At 46.3% G+C, this 22,458-nt stretch overlaps 1 protein-coding gene across 3 annotated transcripts in view; it reads left to right on the top strand.

The window, feature by feature from the left end:
- Positions 1 to 22,458, top strand: part of tiam1a (TIAM Rac1 associated GEF 1a) — a 219,818-nt gene that overhangs the window by 68,472 nt on the left and 128,888 nt on the right. For all 3 annotated transcript variants that reach the window (XR_006833819.1, XM_046316758.1, XM_046316759.1), the window contains exons 5-8: positions 7,575 to 7,913; positions 8,740 to 8,974; positions 19,961 to 20,133; positions 20,760 to 20,984. Coding sequence is in view for 2 of the 3 variants with exons in the window: in XM_046316758.1 (XP_046172714.1) it covers positions 7,575 to 7,913; positions 8,740 to 8,974; positions 19,961 to 20,133; positions 20,760 to 20,984 (972 nt within the window). In the remaining variant the exon portion in view is untranslated. The remainder of the gene's footprint in view (positions 1 to 7,574; positions 7,914 to 8,739; positions 8,975 to 19,960; positions 20,134 to 20,759; positions 20,985 to 22,458) is intronic.

Raw genomic sequence — 22,458 nt, forward strand, 5'->3', positions numbered from 1 at the left:
TGTAGTGTAGTGTAGTGTAGTGTAGTGTAGTGTAGTGTAGTGTAGTAGTGTAGTGTAGTGTAGTGTAGTGTAGTGTAGTGTAGTGTAGTGTAGTGTAGTGTAGTGTAGTGTAGTGTAGTGTCGTGTCGTGTAGTAGTGTCGTGTCGTGTCGTGTAGTAGTGTAGTAGTGTAGTAGTGTAGTGTAGTAGTGTAGTGTAGTGTAGTGTAGTGTAGTGTAGTGTAGTGTAGTGTAGTGTAGTGTAGTGTAGTAGTGTAGTGTAGTGTAGTGTAGTGTAGTGTAGTGTAGTGTAGTGTAGTGTAGTGTAGTGTAGTGTAGTGTAGTGTAGTGTAGTAGTGTAGTGTAGTGTAGTGTAGTGTAGTGTAGTGTAGTAGTGTAGTGTAGTGTAGTGTAGTGTAGTAGTGTAGTGTAGTAGTGTATTAGTGTAGTGTAGTGTAGTGTAGTGTAGTGTAGTGTAGTGTAGTGTAGTGTAGTGTAGTGTCGTGTCGTGTCGTGTCGTGTCGTGTCGTGTAGTAGTGTAGTGTGGTGTGGTGTGGTGTGGTGTGGTGTGGTGTAGTGTAGTAGTGTAGTGTAGTAGTGTAGTGTAGTGTAGTGTAGTAGTGTAGTAAACAACCAAATATTTAAAGACTAACGGATGGTTTAAACTACGTCAATCGACATGTCAGTAGAAAGTAGTCGCAGTGACTTCATGAACATTCTATTGTCGTCCGACATCAAACTTGTCGTTGTTGTTATGACAAAAGCATAAACACAAAACCGACATCACAAAAATGACAACAGCAAATAGCACATCTCATGTATTTTAACACCAATAATCCCATCCGTTTAAAAAATGTATTTAGTAAACGTCAATCTACTAAACTAGGCAACTAAAAGCAACTTTCTAAACAATGTTTTGGTTTGTTTCTAGCTTGTTAGCTTGTTAGCGAGCTAGCTAGGCTAGCTTTAAGTTAGCTGGCTAGTTAGTTAAAATAATGACCATATCATATATCTGGCAACGTCTTAACTTCACTTTATCTCATTTATATTCATGATTAAAGGAAAATAAACTAACAATCATGAATATAAACGAGATAAAGTGAAGTTAAGACATTATTTTAACTAACTAGCCAGCTAACTTAAAGATCATTCATTTACAAGTTAATGTCATATATAATATATGCCATTTAGCGGACGCTTTTATCCAAAGCGACTTACAGTCATGTGTGCATACATTCTACGTATGGGTGGTCCCGGGAATCGAACCCACTACCCTGGCGTTACAAGCGCCATGCTCTACCAACTGAGCTACAGAAGGACCAATGTCAAGCTAATGACAGAAAATAGCTGATAGTGAGTGTGATGAAATAAAAGGAGGGCATTCTACCTGAAGGATTCTAGAATTTGGACACGTTGGCCTAACTTTATATCCTAATCTGACTTTGGTGCAGGTCAATGTTGTTCTTCACATTACCGTATCTGATAAACACACACTATATCAAATCAAATCAAGCTTATTTGCATATGCTTCCGAGTGGCACAGCGATCTAAGGCACTGCATCTAAATCAAACGAATTCAAATGTATTGATAAAGCCCTTCGTACATCAGCTGATATCCCAAAGTGCTGTACAGAAACCCAGCCTAAAACCCCCCAAACAGCAAGCAATGCAGGTGTTGGTTGATGCACGTTGGCTAGGAAAAACTCCCTAGAAAGGCCGAACCCTAGAGAGGAACCAAGCTATTTTTGATTTATTTTTACCTTTATTTAACTAGGCAAGTCAGTTAAGAACAAATTCAAATTTTCATTGACGGCCTAGGAACAGTGGGTTAACTGCCTGTTCGGGGGCAGAATGACAGATTTGTACCTTGTCAGCTCGGGGGTTTGAACTTGCAACCTTCCGGTTACTAGTCCAACGCTCTAACCACTAGGCTACCCTGCCGTCCCTCTCCTCTCCTCGCCCCGTCCCTCTCCTCGCCCCGTCCCTCTCCTTGCCCTGCCCCGTCCCTCTCCCCGCCCCTCTCCTCGCCCCGTCCCCCGTCCCTCGTCCCGTCCCCTGCCTCGCCCCGTCCCTCGCCCCATCCCTCGCCCCGTCCCTGTCCCTCGCCCCGTTGAACGACCAAATTACCATCCTGAGACAAGGCCACGGCACGACTCAAGGGGGGTGGGGGGGGGCGCCAACCCAGACAGGGAGATCACATCAGTGATTCAACACACTCAAGTGACTCACCCCTCCTAGGGACGGCATGAAAGAGCACCAGTAAGCCAGTGACTCAGCCCCTGTAATAGGGTTAGAGGCAGAGAATCCCAGTGGAGAGAGGGGAACCGTCCAGGCAGAGACAGCAAGGGCAGTTCGTTGCTCCAGAGCCTTTCCGTTCACCTTCACACTCCTGGGCCAGACTACACTCAATCATATGATCCACTGAAGAGATGAGTCTTCAGTAAAGACTTAAAGGTTGAGACCGAGTCTGCGTCTCTCACATGGGTAGGCAGACCATTCCATAAAAATGGAGCTCTATAGGAGAAAGCCCTGCCTCCAGCTGTTTGCTTAGAAATTTGAGGGACAATTAGGAGGCCTGCGTCTTCTGACCGTAGCGTACGTGTAGGTATGTACGGCAGGACCAAATCAGAGAGATAGGTAGGAGCAAGCCCATGTAATGCTTTGTAGGTTAGCAGTAACACCTTGAAATCAGCCCTTGCCTTGACAGGAAGCCAGTGTTGGGAGGCTAGCACTGGAGTAATATGATCACATTTTTTGGTTCTAGTCAGGATTCTAGCAGCCGTATTTAGCACTAACTGAAGTTCATTTAGTGATTTATCCAGGTAGCTGGAAAGTAGAGCATTGCAGTAGTTTAACCTAGAAGTAACAAAAGCATGGGTTAATTTTTCTGCGTCATTTTTGGGCAGAAAGTTTCTGATTTTTACAATGTTACGTAGATGGAAAAAAGCTGTCCTTGAAACAGCCTTCATATGTTCGTCAAAAGAGAGATCAGGGTCCAGAGTAACGTCGAGGTCCTTCACATTTGCACATGTGGCTCAGAGTCATCCGGGTTAGGGTTAGGGTTAGGGTTAGGGTTAGGGTTAGGGTTAGGGAGAGTTTTCCTTGAGAGTTTGAGAGCTGGTCGTTCCACCGTTCTCTCCTCCGTAGCAGCTCTAACCCAGCTCTATCCCAGCTCTATCCCAGCTCTATCCCATCTCTAACCCAGCTCTATCCCAGCTCTATCCCAGCTCTATCCCAGCTCTATCCCAGCTCTATCCCAGCTCTATCCCAGCTTTATCCCAGCTCTATCCCAGCTCTAACCCAGCTCTATCCCAGCTCTATCCCAGCTCTATCCCAGCTTTATCCCAGCTCTATCCCAGCTCTAACCCCAACTCTAACCCATCTCTATCCCAACTCTAACCCATCTCTTTCCCCAAATCTAACCCATCTCTATCCCCAACTCTAACCCATCTCTATCCCCAACTCTAACCCATCTCTATGCCCATCTCTATCCCCAACTCTAACCCATCTCTATCCCAACTCTAACCAATCTCTAACCCCAAATCTAACCCATCTCCATCCCCAACTCTAAGCCAACTCTAACCCATCTCTATCCCCAACTCTAACCCATCTCTATCCCCAACTCTAACCCATCTCTATCCCAGCTTTAACCCAGCTCTATCCCATCTCTAAACCAGCTCTATCCCAGCTCTATCCCAGCTCTATCCCAGCTCTATCCCAGCTCTATCCCAGCTCTATCCCATCTCTAACCCAGCTCTATCCCATCTCTAACCCAGCTCTATCCCAGCTCTATCCCAGCTCTATCCCAGCTCTATCCCAGCTCTATCCCAGCTTTATCCCAGCTCTATCCCAGCTCTAACCCCAACTCTAACCAATCTCTATCCCAACTCTAACCCATCTCTTTCCCCATCTCTATCCCATATCTATCCCAGCTCTATCCCAGCTCTATCCCATCTCTATCCCAGCTCTATCCCATCTCTATCCCAGCTCTATCCCAGCTTTATCCCAGCTCTATCCCAGCTCTAACCCATCTCTTTCCCCAACTCTAACCCATCTCTATCCCCAACTCTAACCCATCTCTATGCCCATCTCTATCCCCAACTCTAACCCATCTCTATCCCAACTCTAACCCATCTCTATCCCCAACTCTAACCCATCTCTATGCCCATCTCTATCCCCAACTCTAACCCATCTCTATCCCAACTCTAACCCATCTCTTTCCCCATCTCTATCCCATATCTATCCCAGCTCTATCCCAGCTCTATCCCATCTCTATCCCAGCTCTATCCCATCTCTATCCCAGCTCTATCCCAGCTTTATCCCAGCTCTATCCCAGCTCTAACCCATCTCTTTCCCCAACTCTAACCCATCTCTATCCCCAACTCTAACCCATCTCTATGCCCATCTCTATCCCCAACTCTAACCCATCTCTATCCCAACTCTAACCCATCTCTATCCCCAACTCTAACCCATCTCTATGCCCATCTCTATCCCCAACTCTAACCCATCTCTATCCCAACTCTAACCCATCTCTATGCCCATCTCTATCCCCAACTCTAACCCATCTCTATCCCCAACTCTAACCCATCTCTATGCCCATCTCTATCCCCAACTCTAACCCATCTCTATCCCAACTCTAACCAATCTCTAACCCCAAATCTAACCCATCTCCATCCCCAACTCTAACCCATCTCTAACCCATCTCTATCCCATCTCTATCCCCAACTCTAACCCATCTCTATCCCCAACTCTAACCTATCTCTAACCCATCTCTATCCCATCTCTATCCCCAACTCTAACCCATCTCTATCCCCAACTCTAACCCATCTCTATCTCAACTCTAACCCATCTCTATCCCCAACTCTAACCCATCTCTATCCCCAACTCTAACCCATCTCTAACCCATCTCTATCCCATCTCTATCCCATCTCTATCCCCAACTCTAACCCATCTCTATCCCCAACTCTAACCCAACTCTAACTCACTTCTATCCCATCTATAACCCAACTCTAACCCATCTCTAACCCATCTCTATCCCCAACTCTAACCCATCTCTATGCCCATCTCTATCCCCAACTCTAACCCATCTCTATCCCCAACTCTAACCCATCTCTATGCCCATCTCTATCCCCAACTCTAACCCATCTCTATCCCAACTCTAACCAATCTCTAACCCCAAATCTAACCCATCTCCATCCCCAACTCTAAGCCAACTCTAACCCATCTCTATCCCCAACTCTAACCCATCTCTATCCCCAAGTCTAACCCAACTCTAACCCACCTCTATCCCATCTCTAACCCATCTCTATCCCCAACTCTAACCCAACTCTAACCCATCTCTAACCCATCTCTATCCCATATCTATCCCAGCTCTATCCCAGCTCTATCCCATCTCTATCCCAGCTCTATCCCAGCTCTATCCCATCTCTATCCCAGCTCTATCCCAGCTTTATCCCAGCTCTATCCCAGCTCTAACCCATCTCTTTCCCCAACTCTAACCCATCTCTATCCCCAACTCTAACCCATCTCTATGCCCATCTCTATCCCCAACTCTAACCCATCTCTATCCCAACTCTAACCAATCTCTAACCCCAAATCTAACCCATCTCCATCCCCAACTCTAACCCATCTCTATCCCCAACTCTAACCCATCTCTATGCCCATCTCTATCCCCAACTCTAACCCATCTCTATCCCAACTCTAACCAATCTCTAACCCCAAATCTAACCCATCTCTATCCCCAACTCTAACCCATCTCTATCTCAACTCTAACCCATCTCTATCCCCAACTCTAACCCATCTCTATCCCCAACTCTAACCCATCTCTAACCCATCTCTATCCCATCTCTATCCCATCTCTATCCCCAACTCTAACCCATCTCTATCCCCAACTCTAACCCAACTCTAACTCACTTCTATCCCATCTATAACCCAACTCTAACCCATCTCTATCTCAACTCTAACCCATCTCTATCCCCAACTCTAACCCATCTCTATCCCCAACTCTAACCCATCTCTAACCCATCTCTATCCCATCTCTATCCCATCTCTATCCCCAACTCTAACCCATCTCTATCCCATCTCTATCCCCAACTCTAACCCATCTCTATCCCCAACTCTAACCCATCTCTATCTCAACTCTAACCCATCTCTATCCCCAACTCTAACCCATCTCTATCCCAACTCTAACCCATCTCTTTCCCCAACTCTAACCCATCTCTAACCCACCTCTATCCCCAACTCTAACCCATCTCTATCCCCAACTCTAACCCATCTCTATCCCCAACTCTAACCCATCTCTAACCCATCTCTATCCCATCTCTATCCCATCTCTATCCCCAACTCTAACCCATCTCTATCCCCAACTCTAACCCCAACTCTATCCCCAACTCTAACCCATCTCTATCTCAACTCTAACCCATCTCTATCCCCAACTCTAACCCATCTCTAACCCATCTCTATCCCATCTCTATCCCCAACTCTAACCCATCTCTATCCCCAACTCTAACCCATCTCTATCTCAACTCTAACCCATCTCTATCTCAACTCTAACCCATCTCTTTCCCCAACTCTAACCCATCTCTATCTCAGCTCTAACCCATCTATATCCCAGCTCTAACCCATCTCTATCCCATCTCTAACCCACCTCTATCCCAACTCTAATCCATCTCTAACCCATCTCTATCCCCATCTCTATTCCCATCTCTATCTCAACTCTAACCCATCTCTATCCCATCTCTATCCCATCTCTATCCCTATCTCTATTCCCATCTCTATCCCAACTCTAACCCATCTCTATCCCATCTCTAACCCATCTCTATCCCAACTCTAACCCATCTCTATCCCAACTCTAACCCATCTCTTTCCCAGCTCTATCTGCCTAGTCTGTCAGGCTGTTTTACTACAGTGTCTGTGAAGAGAGCTTCTCCCCGTCAAGCTTTCCACTTTCTAGGGGACATAAATGGTTAAGGGCAGACTGTGTGTGTGTGTGTGTGTGTGTGTGTGTGTGTGTGTGTGTGTGTGTGTGTGTGTGTGTGTGTGTGTGTGTGTGTGTGTGTGTGTGTGTGTGTGTGTGTGTGTGTGTGTGTGTGTGTGTGTGTGTGTGTGTGTGTGTGTGTGTGTGTGTGTGTGTGTGTGTGTGTGTGCATGTGAGATAGAGAGTGAGGAATGTTTGAGGGCAGACAGTAGGTGTGTGTGTGCCAAAATAATGGTTGAGAGCAGACATTGCGTGTGAGTGTAGTCTGTAAATCTGTTCTCATGTAGAATTGTGTTCTTACAGAAACGCACAAGGCTATGTTCTTCTCTCTGTCTCTCCAGGACATCTCTGTGTGTATATATTATCTTGTACTTTATGGTATGCACCGTTGTGTGTGTTCAGGGCTATGTTCTTCTCCAACAACTTGTCGGAAATTAGAAGCAGAACTTTAGTGACGTCAACTAGATTATCGAGGCGACCATTCTATCGATTCATGGCACCAGTCTTTTCCTTTCAAATCCATGAAGGGAAGTGAACAAGTGCACACTTTTGGGAGGAAGGAGTTGAAAAGTTGGGACGTAACCTGTGTACCTCTCTCTCTCTCTCTCTCTGTCTCTCCAGGACATATCGGGCGTGCTGGGAGAGGGCAGTGAGTACGGCGATAGCGGCATCGACGGGGTTGCCACGGAGACGGACGGGGAAGTGGGGCCGGGGTCACGGCGGCGCTGTAAGGCCATGTCGGCCTCGTTCTCCGTCTACTCCGCTGCCGGGAGCAGCGCGTTTAACGGGAGTGACAGCGGGAGCAGCAGTGGAGGAGGAGAGGGAGGAGGAGGAAGAGGAGGAGAGGGAGGAGGAGGAAGAGGAGGAGAGGGAGGAGGAAGAGGAGGAGGAGGAGGGGGAAGAAAAGGAGGATGGGGAATGTATGAGAACTTGCATCAGGACTTTGAGAATCAACACTGGGTATGAATCTGTCTCTCCCTGATATGATATAATAATAATATATGCCATTTAGCAGACGCTTTTATCCAAAGCGACTTACAGTCATGTGTGCATACATTCTACGTATGGGTGGTCCCGGGGATCGAACCCACTACCCTGGCGTTACAAGCGCCATGCTCTACCAACTGAGCTACAGAAGGACATGATGCTTCACTGTTGACAACTCTGTGCCTTCCTTCTAATTGATCATTCAACAGATCTCATTCAGAACTCAGTCTTCACAGTAGAATTTGACTGTTAAACTGTTTAAACTTCGCATTTGAATTGATATATAGTTTGATTCTGTTTTAAAACTTTACATTTAAATGTTTATTATTATTATTTTGTTTTGTTATTATTTTAAGATTAAACAGACTAAAGATTTATTCCGTCTGTCTGTCTGTCCGTCTGTCCGTCTGTCCGTGGTTCTGTCTGTCTGTCTGTCTGTCTGTCTGTCTGTCTGTCTGTCTGTCTGTCTGTCTGTCTGTCTGTCTGTCTGTCTGTCTGTCTGTCTGTCTGTCTGTCTGTCTGTCTGTCTGTCTGTCTGTCTGTCTGTCTGTCATCAAACCTCCCTGTCTCTCTCTCTGTCTCTCTCTCTGTCTCTCTCTCTGTCTCTCTCTCTCTCTCTCTCTCTCTCTCTCTCTCTCTCTCTGTCTCTCTGTCTCTCTCTCTCTCTGTCTCTCTGTCTCTCTGTCTCTCTCTCTCTCTCTCTCTCTCTCTCTCTCTCTCTCTCTCTCTCTCTCTCTCTCTCTCTCTCTCTCTCTCTCACTGTCTCTCTCTGGCTCTCTCTCTGTCTCTCTCTCTGTAGACTCGTCGAGAGCGTGACTGCACGGAGGAGGCGGGCTCAGCTGAGAGTGACGAGCGTAGCAGCGGCACGCTGAGCACGGCTTACCCATCAGACGCTCTCATTGGCTGCTGTGCGCAGGGCACGGTGAGGAAGGCGGGAGCTCTGGCAGTGAAGAACTTCCTGGTTCACAAGAAGAACAAGAAGGTGGAGCCAGCCACCAAGAGGAAGTGGAAACATTACTGGGTTTGTCTCAAAGGTATGGGGTAGACTCACACACACATCTCACACACATCACACATCTCACAACACAAACATCACACATCTCACAACACAAACATCTCACAACACAAACATCTCACACATCACACATCTCACAACACAAACATCACACATCTCACAACACAAACATCTCACAACACAAACATCTCACAACACAAACATCTCACACATATCTCACACATCTCACACACACATATCTCACAACACACACATCTCACACATATCTCACACATCTCACACACACATATCTCACAACACACACATCTCACATATCACACACACATCTCACACATATCTCACACACATCTCACACACATCTCACACACATATCTCACACATATCTCACACACATCTCACACACATCTCACAACACACACACATATCTCACACACATCTCACACACATCTCACACACATCTCACAACACACACACATATCTCACACACATCTCACACACATCTCACACACATATCTCACACACATCTCACACACATCTCACACCACACACACATATCTCACACACATCTCACAAACATCTCACACACATCTCACACACATCTCACAACACATCTCACACACATCTCACACACATCTCACACACATCTCACACATATCACACACACATATCTCACAACACACACATCTCACAACACACATATCTCACACACATCTCACACACATCTCACAACACACACACACATCTCACACACATCTCACACACACACATCTCACAACACACTCATTATTGCCTTTTTTTTGTTAAATATCCTTCTTAAATTTCAATCAGTGTTTTAGCAATGTATTCCAATATGAGATGCAGCTCATCAAATGAATGAACCAATCATCACTAAGTAATTGCATCAGGGGTAACCCTGTTTGGATAGTTCATCTGTAGCAACTCCACATACCAGTAACATTTCAACTAACTATCTACTAACCCTAACCCTAACTCCACATACCAGTAACATTTCAACTAACTATCTACTAACCCTAACCCTAACTCCACATACCAGTAACATTTCAACTAACTATCTACTAACCCTAACCCTAACTCCACATACCAGTAACATTTCAACTAACTATCTACTAACCCTAACCCTAACTCCACATACCAGTAACATTTCAACTAACTATCTACTAACCCTAACCCTAACTCCACATACCAGTAACATTTCAACTAACTATCTACTAACCCTAACCCTAACTCCACATACCAGTAACATTTCAACTAACTATCTACTAACCCTAACCCTAACTCCACATACCAGTAACATTTCAACTAACTATCTACTAACCCTAACCCTAACTCCACATACCAGTAACATTTCAACTAACTATCTACTAACCCTAACCCTAACTCCACATACCAGTAACATTTCAACTAACTATCTACTAACCCTAACCCTAACTCCACATACCAGTAACATTTCAACTAACTATCTACTAACCCTAACCCTAACTCCACATACCAGTAACATTTCAACTAACTATCTACTAACCCTAACCCTAACTCCACATACCAGTAACATTTCAACTAACTATCTACTAACCCTAACCCTAACTCCACATACCAGTAACATTTCAACTAACTATCTACTAACCCTAACCCTAACTCCACATACCAGTAACATTTCAACTAACTATCTACTAACCCTAACCCTAACTCCACATACCAGTTACATTTCAACTAACTATCGACTAACCCTAACCCTAACTCCACATACCAGTAACATTTCAACTAACTATCTACTAACCCTAACCCTAACTCCACATACCAGTAACATTTCAACTAACTATCTACTAACCCTAACCCTAACTCCACATACCAGTAACATTTCAACTAACTATCTACTAACCCTAACCCTAACCCTTACCGTAACCCTAACCTTAACCTTTATCCTATTCCTTATCCTAACCCCAACCTTAACCTTTATCCTAACCCTTATCCTAACCCTAACCTTAACCTTTATCCTAACCCTTATCCTAACCCTAACCTTAACCTTTATCCCAATCCTTATCCTATCCCTTATCCTATCCCTTATCCTAACCCCAACCTTAACCTTTATCCTAACCCTTATCCTATCCCTTATCCTAACCCTTATCCTAACCCTTATCCTAACCATTATCCTAACCCTTATCCTATCCCTTATCCTAACCCTTATCCTAACCCTTATCCTATCCCTTATCCTAACCCTTATCCTAACTCTTATCCTAAGCCTTATCCTAACCCTTATCCTAACCCTTATCCTATCCCTTATCCTATCCCTTATCCTATCCCTTATCCTATCCATTATCCATTATCCTATCCCTTATCCTATCCCTTATCCTAACCCTTATCCTATCCCTTATCCTAACCCTTATCCTAACCCTTATCCTATCCATTATCATATCCCTTATCCTAACCCTTATCCTATCCATTATCCTAACCCTTATCCTATCCATTATCATATCCCTTATCCTAACCCTTATCCTATCCATTATCCTAACCCTTATCCTATCCATTATCCTATCCCTTATCCTAACCCTTATCCTAACCTTAACCCTTACCTTTAGATGTCCTACCCACTCACCTCTCTCTCTCTGTCTGTCTTTAGATTTCCTTTCTTGTCACCTGTCTGTCTGTCTGTCTGTCTGTCTGTCTGTCTGTCTGTCTGTCTGTCTGTCTGTCTGTCTGTCTGTCTGTCTGTCTGTCTGTCTGTCTGTCTGTCTGTCTGTCTGTCTGTCTGTCTGTCTGTCTGTCTGTCTGTCTGTCTGTCTGTCTGTCCCTCTGTCCCTCTGTCTGTCTGTCTGTCTGTCTGTCTGTCTGTCTGTCTGTCTGTCTGTCTGTCTGTCTGTCTGTCTGTCTGTCTGTCTGTCTGTCTGTCTGTCTGTCTGTCTCTCTCTGTCACTCTGTCCCTCTCTCTCTGTCTCTCTGTCTCTCTCTCTGTGTGTCTCTCTGTCTGTATCTCTCTCCGACTCTCTGTCTATCTCTCTCTCTTTCTGTCTCTCTGTCTGTATCTCTCTCCGTCTCTCTGTCTGTATCTCTCTCCGTCTCTCTGTCTGTCTCTCTCTCTCAATTCAATTCAATTCTCTATGTCTCTCTCTCTCTCTGTCTGTATCTCTCTCCGTCTCTCTGTCTCTCCCCCTTTCTCTCTCTGTCTCTCTGTCTCTCTCTGTCTGTATCTCTCTCTGTGTCTCTCCTCTCCTCTGTTAACATCCCTGTCTGTCTCCTCTGCTAACATCCCTGTCTCTCTCCTCTGTTAACATCCCTGTCTCTCTCCTCTGTTAACATCCCTGTGTCTCTCCTCTCCTCTGATAACATCCCTGTCTCTCTCCTCTGCTAACATCCCTGTCTGTCTCCTCTGTTAACATCCCTGTCTCTCTCCTCTGTTAACATCCCTGTCTCTCTCCTCTGCTAACATCCCTGTCTCTCTCCTCTGTTAACATCCCTGTCTCTCTCCTCTCCTCTGCTAACATCCCTGTCTCTCTCCTCTCCTCTGATAACATCCCTGTCTCTCTCCTCTCCTCTGATAACATCCCTGTCTCTCTCCTCTCCTCTGATAACATCCCTGTCTCTCTCCTCTCCTCTGATAACATCCATGTCTCTCTCCTCTGCTAACATCCCTGTCTCTCTCCTCTGTTAACATCCCTGTCTCTCTCCTCTGTTAACATCCCTGTCTCTCTCCTCTGTTAACATCCCTGTCTCTCTCCTCTGTTAACATCCCTGTGTCTCTCCTCTCCTCTGTTAACATCCCTGTGTCTCTCCTCTCCTCTGTTAACATCCCTGTGTCTCTCCTCTCCTCTGTTAACATCCATGTGTCTCTCCTCTGTTAACATCCCTGTGTCTCTCCTCTGTTAACATCCCTGTCTCTCTCCTCTGTTAACATCCCTGTGTCTCTCCTCTGCTAACATCCCTGTGTCTCTCCTCTCCTCTGTTAACATCCCTGTCTCTCCTCTCCTCTGTTAACATCCCTCTCTTCCTCTGTTAACATCCCTGTCTCTCCTCTCCTCTGTTAACATCCCTGTCTCTCTCCTCTGTTAACATCCCTGTCTCTCTCCTCTGTTAACATCCCTGTCTCTCTCTCTCTCCTCTGTTAACACCATCCCTGTCTCTCTCCTCTCCTCTGTTAACATCCCTGTTAACATCCCTGTCTCTCTCCTCTGTTAACATCTCTGTTAACATCCCTGTCTCTCTCCTCTCCTCTGTTAACATCTCTGTTAACATCCCTGTCTCTCTCCTCTCCCTGTTAACATCTCTGTTAACATCCCTGTCTCTCTCCTCTTAACATCCTAACATCCCTGTCTCTCTCCCTGTTAACATCCCTGTCTCTCTCCTCTGCTAACATCCCTGTCTCTCTCCTCTTAACATCTCTGTTAACATCCCTGTCTCTCTCCTCTGATAACATCCCTGTCTCTCTCCTCTGTTAACATCCCTGTCTCTCTCCTCTGTTAACATCCCTGTCTCTCTCCTCTCCTCTAACATCCCTGTCTCTCTATCTCTGTTAACATCCCTGTCTCTCTCCTCTGCTAACATCCCTGTCTCTCTCCTCTCTCTAAACCTCTGCTAACATCTCTAACATCCCTGTCTCTCTCCTCTAACATCCTATCCTCTTATCTCTGTTAACATCCCTGTCTCTCCTCTCCTCTGTTAACATCCCTGTCTCTCTCCTCTCATCTGTTAACATCCCTGTCTCCTCTCCTCTGCTAACATCCCTGTCTCTCTCCTCTCCTCTGTTAACATCCATCCCTGTCTCTCTCCTCTGTTAACATCCCTGTGTCTCTCCTCTCCTCTGTTAACATCCCTGTCTCCTCTCCTCTGTTAACATCCCTGTCTCTCTCCTCTTAACATCCCTGTCTCTCTCCTCTCCTCTGTTAACATCCCTGTCTCTCTCCTCTCCTCTGTTAACATCCCTGTCTCTCTCCTCTGCTAACATCCTCTGCTAACATCCTAACATCCCTGTCTCTCTCCTCTGATAACATCCTGATAACATCCCTGTCTCTCTCCTCTGTTAACATCCCTGTCTCTCTCTCTACATCCCTGTCTCTCTCCTCTGTTAACATCCCTGTCTCTCCTCTGTTAACATCCCTGTCTCTCTCCTCTGTTAACATCCCTGTCTCTCTCTCTCTCCTCTGTTAACATCCTCCTCTCCTCTGCTAACATCCCTGTCTCTCTCCTCTCCTCTGTTAACATTAACATCCTCCTCTGTTAACATCCCTGTCTCTCTCCTCTGCTAACATCCCTGTCTCTCTCCTCTCCTCTGTTATCTCTAACATCCCTGTCTCTCTCCCTGTTAACATCCCTGTCTCTCCTCTCCTCTGTTAACATCCCTGTCTCTCTCCTCTGCTAACTCTCCTCTGTTAACATTATCCTGTTAACATCCCTGTCTCTCTCCTCTCCTCTGTTAACATCCCTGTCTCTTTCCTCTCCTCTGTTAACATCCCTGTCTCTCTCCTCTCCTCTGTTAACATCCCTGTCTCTCTCCTCTCCTCTGTTAACATCCCTGTCTCTCTCCCTCTCTTAACATCCCTGTCTCTCTCCTCTCCTCTGCTAAATCCCTGTCTCTCTCCTCCTCTCTGCTAACATCACTGTCCTCCTCTGCTAACATCCCTGTCTCTCTCCTCTCCTCTGTTAACATCCCATCCTCTGTTACATCATCTCTCTCCTCTCTGTTAACATCCCTGTCTCTCCTCTCCCTGTTAACATCACTGTCTCTCTCCTCTGTTAACATCTCTCCTCTCTGTTAACATAACATCCCTGTCTCTCTCCCTCCTCTGTTAACATCCCTGTCTCTCTCCTCTCCTCTGTTAACATCCCTGTCTCTCTCTCTGTTAACATCCTCTCCTCTGTTAACATCCCTGTCTCTCTCCTCTGTTAACATCCCTGTCTCTCTCCTCTGTTAACATCCCTGTGTCTCTCCTCTCCTCTGTTAACATCCCTGTGTCTCTCCTCTCCTCTGTTAACATCCCTGTCTCTCTCCTCTGTTAACATCCCTGTCTCTCTCCTCTGTTAACATCCCTGTGTCTCTGCTCTCCTCTGTTAACATCCCCTGTCTCTCTCCTCTGTTAACATCCCTGTCTCTCTCCTCTCCTCTGTTAACATCCCTGTCTCTCTCCTCTGTTAACATCCCTGTCTCTCTCCTCTCCTCTGTTAACATCCCTGTCTCTCTCCTCTCCTCTGTTAACATCCCTGTCTCTCTCCTCTGTTAACATCCCTGTCTCTCTCCTCTCCTCTGTTAACATCCCTGTCTCTCTCCTCTGTTAACATCCCTGTCTCTCCTCTCCTCTGTTAACATCCCTGTCTCTCTCCTCTGTTAACATCCCTGTCTCCTCTGTTAACTCTGTCTCTCTCCTCTGCTAACATCCCTGTCTCTAACATCCCTGTCTCTCTCCTCTCCTCTGTTAACATCCCTGTCTCCTCTGTTAACATCCCTGTCTCTCTCCTCTGCTAACATCCCTGTCTCTCTCCTCTCCTCTGTTAACATCCCTGTCTCTCTCCTCTGCTAACATCCCTGTCTCTCTCCTCTCCTCTGTTAACATCCCTGTCTCTCTCCTCTCCTCTGTTAACATCCCTGTCTCTCTCCTCTGTTAACATCCCTGTCTCTCCTCTGCTAACATCCCTGTCTCTCTCCTCTGCTAACATCCCTGTCTCTCTCCTCTGTTAACATCCCTGTCTCTCTCCTCTGTTAACATCCCTGTCTCTCTCCTCTCCTCTGTTAACATCCCTGTCTCTCTCCTCTGTTAACATCCCTGTCTCTCTCCTCTGTTAACATCCCTGTCTCTCTCCTCTCCTCTGTTAACATCCCTGTCTCTCTCCTCTCCTCTGTTAACATCCCTGTCTCTCTCCTCTCCTCTGCTAACATCCCTGTCTCTCTCCTCTGTTAACATCCCTGTCTCTCTCCTCTCCTCTGTTAACATCCTCTGTTAACATCACTGTCTCTCTCTCCTCTGTTAACATCCCTGTCTCTCTCTCTCCTCTGTTAACATCCCTGTCTCTCTCCTCTGTTCTCTCCTCTCCTCTGTTAACATCCCTGTCTCTCTCCTCTCTGTTAACATCCCTGTCTCTCTCCTCTCCTCTGTTAACATCCCTGTCTCTCTCTCCTCTGTTAACATCCCTGTTAACATCTCTCTCTCCTCTGTTAACATCCCTGTCTCTCTCCTCTCCTCTGTTAACATCCCTGTCCTCTCCTCTGTTAACATCATCCTCTGTTAACTGTCTCTCTCCTCTGTTAACATCCCTGTCTCTCTCCTCTCCTCTGTTAACATCCCTGTCTCTCTCCTCTGTTAACATCCCTGTCTCTCTCCTCTCCTCTGTTAACATCCCTGTCTCTCTCCTCTGTTAACATCCCTGTCTCTCTCCTCTGCTAACATCCCTGTCTCTCTCCTCTCCTCTGTTAACATCCCTGTCTCTCTCCTCTGTTAACATCCCTGTCTCTCTCTCTGTCTCTCTCCTCTGTTAACATAACATCCCTGTCTCTCTCCTCTGTTAACATCCCTGTCTCTCTCCTCTCCTCTGTTAACATCCCTGTCTCTCTCCTCTCCTCTGTTAACATCCCTGTCTCTCTCCTCTGTTAACATCCCTGTCTCTCTCCTCTCCTCTGTTAACATCCCTGTCTCTCTCCTCTGTTAACATCCCTGTCTCTCTCCTCTGTTAACATCCCTGTCTCTCTCCTCTGTTAACATCCCTGTCTCTCTCCTCTGTTAACATCCTGTCTCTCTCTCTCCTCTGTTAACATCCCTGTCTCTCTCCTCTGTTAACATCCCTGTCTCTCTCCTCTGCTAACATCCCTGTCTCTCTCCTCTGATAACATCCCTGTCTCTCTCCTCTCCTCTGTTAACATCCCTGTCTCTCTCCTCTGATAACATCCCTGTCTCTCTCCTCTGTTAACATCCCTGTCTCTCTCCTCTGTTAACATCCCTGTCTCTCTCCTCTGTTAACATCCCTGTCTCTCTCCTCTGTTAACATCCCTGTCTCTCTCCTCTGTTAACATCCCTGTCTCTCTCCTCTGATAACATCCCTGTCTCTCTCCTCTGTTAACATCCCTGTCTCTCTCCTCTGTTAACATCCCTGTCTCTCTCCTCTGCTAACATCCCTGTCTCTCTCCTCTGTTAACATCACTGTCTCTCTCCTCTCCTCTGTTAACATCCCTGTCTCTCTCCTCTCCTCTGCTAACATCCCTGTCTCTCTCCTCTCCTCTGTTAACATCCCTGTCTCTCTCCTCTCCTCTGTTAACATCACTGTCTCTCTCCTCTCCTCTGTTAACATCCCTGTCTCTCTCCTCTCCTCTGTTAACATCCCTGTCTCTCTCCTCTCCTCTGTTAACATCCCTGTCTGTCTCCTCTGCTAACATCCCTGTCTCTCTCCTCTGCTAACATCCCTGTCTCTCTCCTCTGTTAACATCCCTGTCTCTCTCCTCTGCTAACATCCCTGTCTCTCTCCTCTGTTAACATCCCTGTCTCTCTCCTCTGTTAACATCCCTGTCTCCCCCCTCCTCTGCTAAAGACATACTACAATACTCTACTTAGCCCTATAGGTTCTGGTCTAAAGTAGTGCACTATATAGGGAATAGGGTGCCATAGGGCTCTGGTCTAAAGTAGTGCACTATATAAGAATAAGCATCACTACTCTGGACGGCTCTGACTTAGAATACGTGGATAACTACAAATACCTAGGTGTCTGGCTAGACTGTAAACTCTCCTTCCAGACTCACATTAAGCATCTCCAATCAAAAATGAAATCTAGAATCGGCTTCCTATTTCGCAACAAAGCTTCCTTCACTCATGCTGCCAAACATACCCTCGTAAAACTGACCATCCTACCGATCCTTGACTTCGGCGATGTCATCTATAAAATAGTCTCCATCACTCTACTAAACAAACTGGATGCAGTCTATCACAGTGCCATCCGTTTTGTCACCAAAGCCCCATACACTACCCACCACTGTGACCTGTACGCTCTCGTTGGCTGGCCCTCGCTTCATACTCGTCGCCAAACCCACTGGCTACATGTCATCTACAAGACCCTGCTAGGTAAAGCCCCACCTTATCTCAGCTCACTGGTCACCATTGCATCACCCACTCGTAGCACACGCTCCAGCAGGTATATCTCACTGGTCACCCCTTCAACCAATTCCTCCTTTGGTCGCCTTTCCTTCCAGTTCTCTGCTGCCACTGACTGGAACGAACTGCAAAAATCACTGAAGCTGGAGACTCGTATCTCCCTCACTAGTTTTAAGAACCAGCTGTCAGAGCAGCTCACAGATCACTGCACCTGAACATAGTCCATCTGTAAATAGCCCAGCCAACTACCTCATCCCCATACTGTTTTTTATTTTATTTATTTTGCTCCTTTTGCACCCCAATATCTCTACTTGCACATTAATCTGCTGCACATCTACCATTCCAGTGTTTAATTGCTATATTGTAATTACTTCGTCACCATGGCCTATTTATTTCCTTAACTTACCTCATTTGCACTCACTGTGTATAGTCTTTGTTTTCTTATTTTTCTACTGTATTATTGACTGTATGTTTGTTTTACTCCACGTGTAACTCTGTGTTGTTGTCTGTTCACACTCCTATGCTTTATCTTGGCCAGGTTGCAATTGCAAATGAGAACTTGTTCTCAACTAGCTTACCTGGCTAAATAAAGGTGTTCTCAACTAGCTTACCTGGCTAAATAAAGGTCTTCTCAACTAGCCTACCTGGCTAAATAAAGGTGTTCTCAACTAGCTTACCTGGCTAAATAAAGGTCTTCTCAACTAGCCTACCTGGCTAAATAAAGGTGTTCTCAACTAGCTTACCTGGTTAAATAAAGGTCTTCTCAAATAGCCTACCTGGCTAAATAAAGGTATTCTCAACTAGCTTACCTGGCTAAATAAAGGTGTTCTCAACTAGCTTACCTGGCTAAATAAAGGTGTTCTCAACTAGCTTACCTGGCTAAATAAAGGTGTTCTCAACTAGCTTACCTGGCTAAATAAAGGTGAAATAAATAATATATATATATATATATAGTGAATAGGGTTCCATTTCAGCCCTAATCAGAAGGTGTAAAAGAGTTTCCCTGCCAACACAGAGCCTGTGCTGTCTACTAGGTTGAGATGTAGTTGAGACTGTGTCTGAAATTAAACATCTCAGTTAAAATAAAACATCTCAGTTAAATAAAACATCTCAGTTTAATGAAACATCTCAGTGAAATTAAACATCTCAGTTAAATTAAACATCTCAGTTAAATAAAACATCTCAGTTTAATGAAACATCTCAGTGAAATTAAACATCTCAGTTAAATTAAACATCTCAGTTAAATAAAACATCTCAGTTTAATGAAACATCTCAGTTTAATGAAACATCTCAGTGAAATTAAACATCTCAGTTAAATTAAACATCTCAGTGAAATTAAACATCTCAGTTAAATAAAACATCACTGTGAAATTAAACATCTCAGTTAAATTAAACATCTCAGTGAAATTAAACATCTCAGTTAAATTAAACATCTCAGTTAAATTAAACATCTCAGTTAAATTAAACATATCAGTTAAAATAAACATCTCAGTTAAAATTAAACATCTCAGTAAAATTAAACATCTCAGTTAAATGAAACATCTCAGTGAAATTAAACATCTCAGTTAAATAAAACATCTCAGTTAAATGAAACATCTCAGTGAAATGAAACATCTCAGTTAAATTAAACATCTCAGTTAAATTAAACATCTCAGTTAAATTAAACATCTCAGTTAAAATAAACATCTCAGTTAAATGAAACATCTCAGTTAAATGAAACATCTCAGTTAAATTAAACATCTCAGTTAAAATAAACATCTCAGTTAAATGAAACATCTCAGTTAAATGAAACATCTCAGTTAAATGAAACATCTCAGTTAAAATAAACATCTCAGTGAAATTAAACATCCCAGTTGGTGTTTCCTCTCTGTATAACCTTAGTATAAAACATCTAACATTTTTCCTACCCCCCCCCTCCCATATCCCAGGATGCACTCTGTTCCTGTACGAGACTGACGGGCGGTCGGGGATCGACCATCATAGTGTTCCTAAACACGCGGTGTGGGCTGAGTACAGTATCCTTCAGGCCGTACCAGAACACCCCAAGAAGGACTTTGTCTTCTGCCTCAGCAACTCTCTAGGGGATGCATTTCTCTTCCAGGTAGTAGAGGTGGGGGGGGGGGGGCTTACGCGTGCCTGCGTCAGCGTTAGCGTGTGTGTTTGACATTTCCTTGTATCAGAGCTAGCTGTCATGTGTCATTGTGGTTATGGTCCCTGAGGTGTCACACTAAAATCCTTCCCTATTAAAACCCACTGTGCACTCTGTTCTCCAGTGTCCCTGAGGTGTCACACTAAAATCCTTCCCTATTAAAACCCACTGTGCATTCTGTTCTCCAGTGTCCCTGAGGTGTCACACTAAAATCCTTCCCTATTAAAACCCACTGTGCATTCTGTTCTCCAGTGTCCCTGAGGTGTCACACTAAAATCCTTCCCTATTTAAAACCCACTGTGCATTCTGTCCTCCATTGTCCCTGAGGTGTCACACCAAAATAAATTCCCCTTCAATCATTCTGTGGTCTTAACAGATCTACCCCCCCTCCCTTACCCGTATGATGTGTCACTCTAAAACCCTTCCCCTCTGCCCCCTCCCCCAGGTGTTGGGCCAGATAGAACTCGAGAACTAGATGACAGAGACACACATCCAGTGTAACACCTTAATGTTTCCCCCCCTTATACATCATCCACATATGATGTGTCACACTAAAATCCTTCCCCCATCTGCCCCAGACGTCGGGCCAGACGGAACTGGAGAATTGGATCACGGCGATCCACTCAGCGTGCGCGGCTGCCGTTGCTAGGCAACATCACCGGGAGGATACGGTGCGGTTGCTAAGGACAGAGATCAGGAAACTGGAGCAGAAGATAGACATGGACGAGAAGATGAAGAAGATGGGAGATATGCAGCTGTCTGCAGTGACAGATAACAAGAAGAGAAAGACTATTCTGGAACAGGTGAGGGAGGGAGGGAGGGAGGGAGGGAGGGGGGGGAGGGAGGGAGATAAGGAACGGAGGGAGGGAGGGGGAGGGAGGGAGGGAGGGAGGGGGGGGAGGGAGGGAGGGAGGGAGGGGGAGGGAGGGAGGGAGGGAGGGAGGGAGGGGGGGGGAGGGAGGGAGGGAGGGAGGGAGGGGGGGGAGGGAGGGAGGGAGGGAGGGGGAGGGAGGGAGATAAGGAACGGAGGGAGGGAGGGAGGGAGGGAGGGAGGGGGAGGGAGGGAGGGAGGGAGGGAGGGAGGGAGGGAGGGAGATAAGGAACGGAGGGAGGGAGGGGGATAAGGAACGGAGGGAGGGAGGGAGGGGGAGGGGGAGGGAGGGAGATAAGGAACGGAGGGAGGGAGGGGGATAAGGAACGGAGGGAGGGAGGGAGGGAGGGGGAGGGAGGGAGATAAGGAACGGAGGGAGGGAGGGGGATAAGGAACGGAGGGAGGGAGGGGGATAAGGAACGGAGGGAGGGAGGGAGGGGGATAAGGAACGGAGGGAGGGAGGGGGATAAGGAACGGAGGGAGGGAGGGGGATAAGGAACGGAGGGAGGGAGGGAGATAAGGAACGGAGGGAGGGAGGGGGATGGATGGAGGGAGGGAGGGAGGGGGATAAGGAACGGAGGGAGGGAGGAGGGGGATAAGGAACGGAGGGAGGGAAGGGGGATAAGGAACGGAGGGAGGGGGATAAGGAACGGAGGGAGGGAGGGAGGGAGGGGGATGGATGGAGGGAGGGAGGGAGGGGGATAAGGAACGGAGGGAGGGAGGAGGGGGATAAGGAACGGAGGGAGGGAGGAGGGGGATAAGGAACAAGTGAAAGGTAAAAGATAAGATAAGAGATATTCAGCTCTCAGCTGTTTCTGAAAATAAGAGAGAGGGGGGGAGGGAGGGGGATAAGGAACAGAGGGAGGGAGGGAGGGGATAAGGAACGGAGGGAGGGAGGGGATAAGGAACGGAGGGAGGGAGAGAGGGAGGGGGATAAGGAACAGAGGGAGGGAGGGAGGGGGATAAGGAACGGAGGGAGGGAGGGGGATAAGGAACGGAGGGAGGGAGGGGGAGGGAGGGAGGGGGATAAGGAACAAGTGAAAGGTAAAATGGAGGGAGGGAGGGAGGGAGGGAGGGGAGAAAGATTAGGGAGACAACGGTAGGGGAGGAAGACCGTTTGGAACCAGCTCTACAATCTCTTGCATAAGTGTGTAAAATTCTGGAGTTGCTTTGAGTGAAACCGCCTGAGGGTTATCCCTAATTCATACACATACGTCTTCTTATTGAACACACACACACACACACACACACACACACACACACACACACACACACACACACACACACACACACACACACACACACACACACACACACACACACACACACACACACACACACACACACACACACACACACACACACACACACACACACACACACACACACACACACACACACACACA

The sequence above is a fragment of the Oncorhynchus gorbuscha genome, linkage group LG20, assembly GCF_021184085.1.
Source record: "Oncorhynchus gorbuscha isolate QuinsamMale2020 ecotype Even-year linkage group LG20, OgorEven_v1.0, whole genome shotgun sequence".
Lineage (NCBI taxonomy): Eukaryota > Metazoa > Chordata > Actinopteri > Salmoniformes > Salmonidae > Oncorhynchus > Oncorhynchus gorbuscha.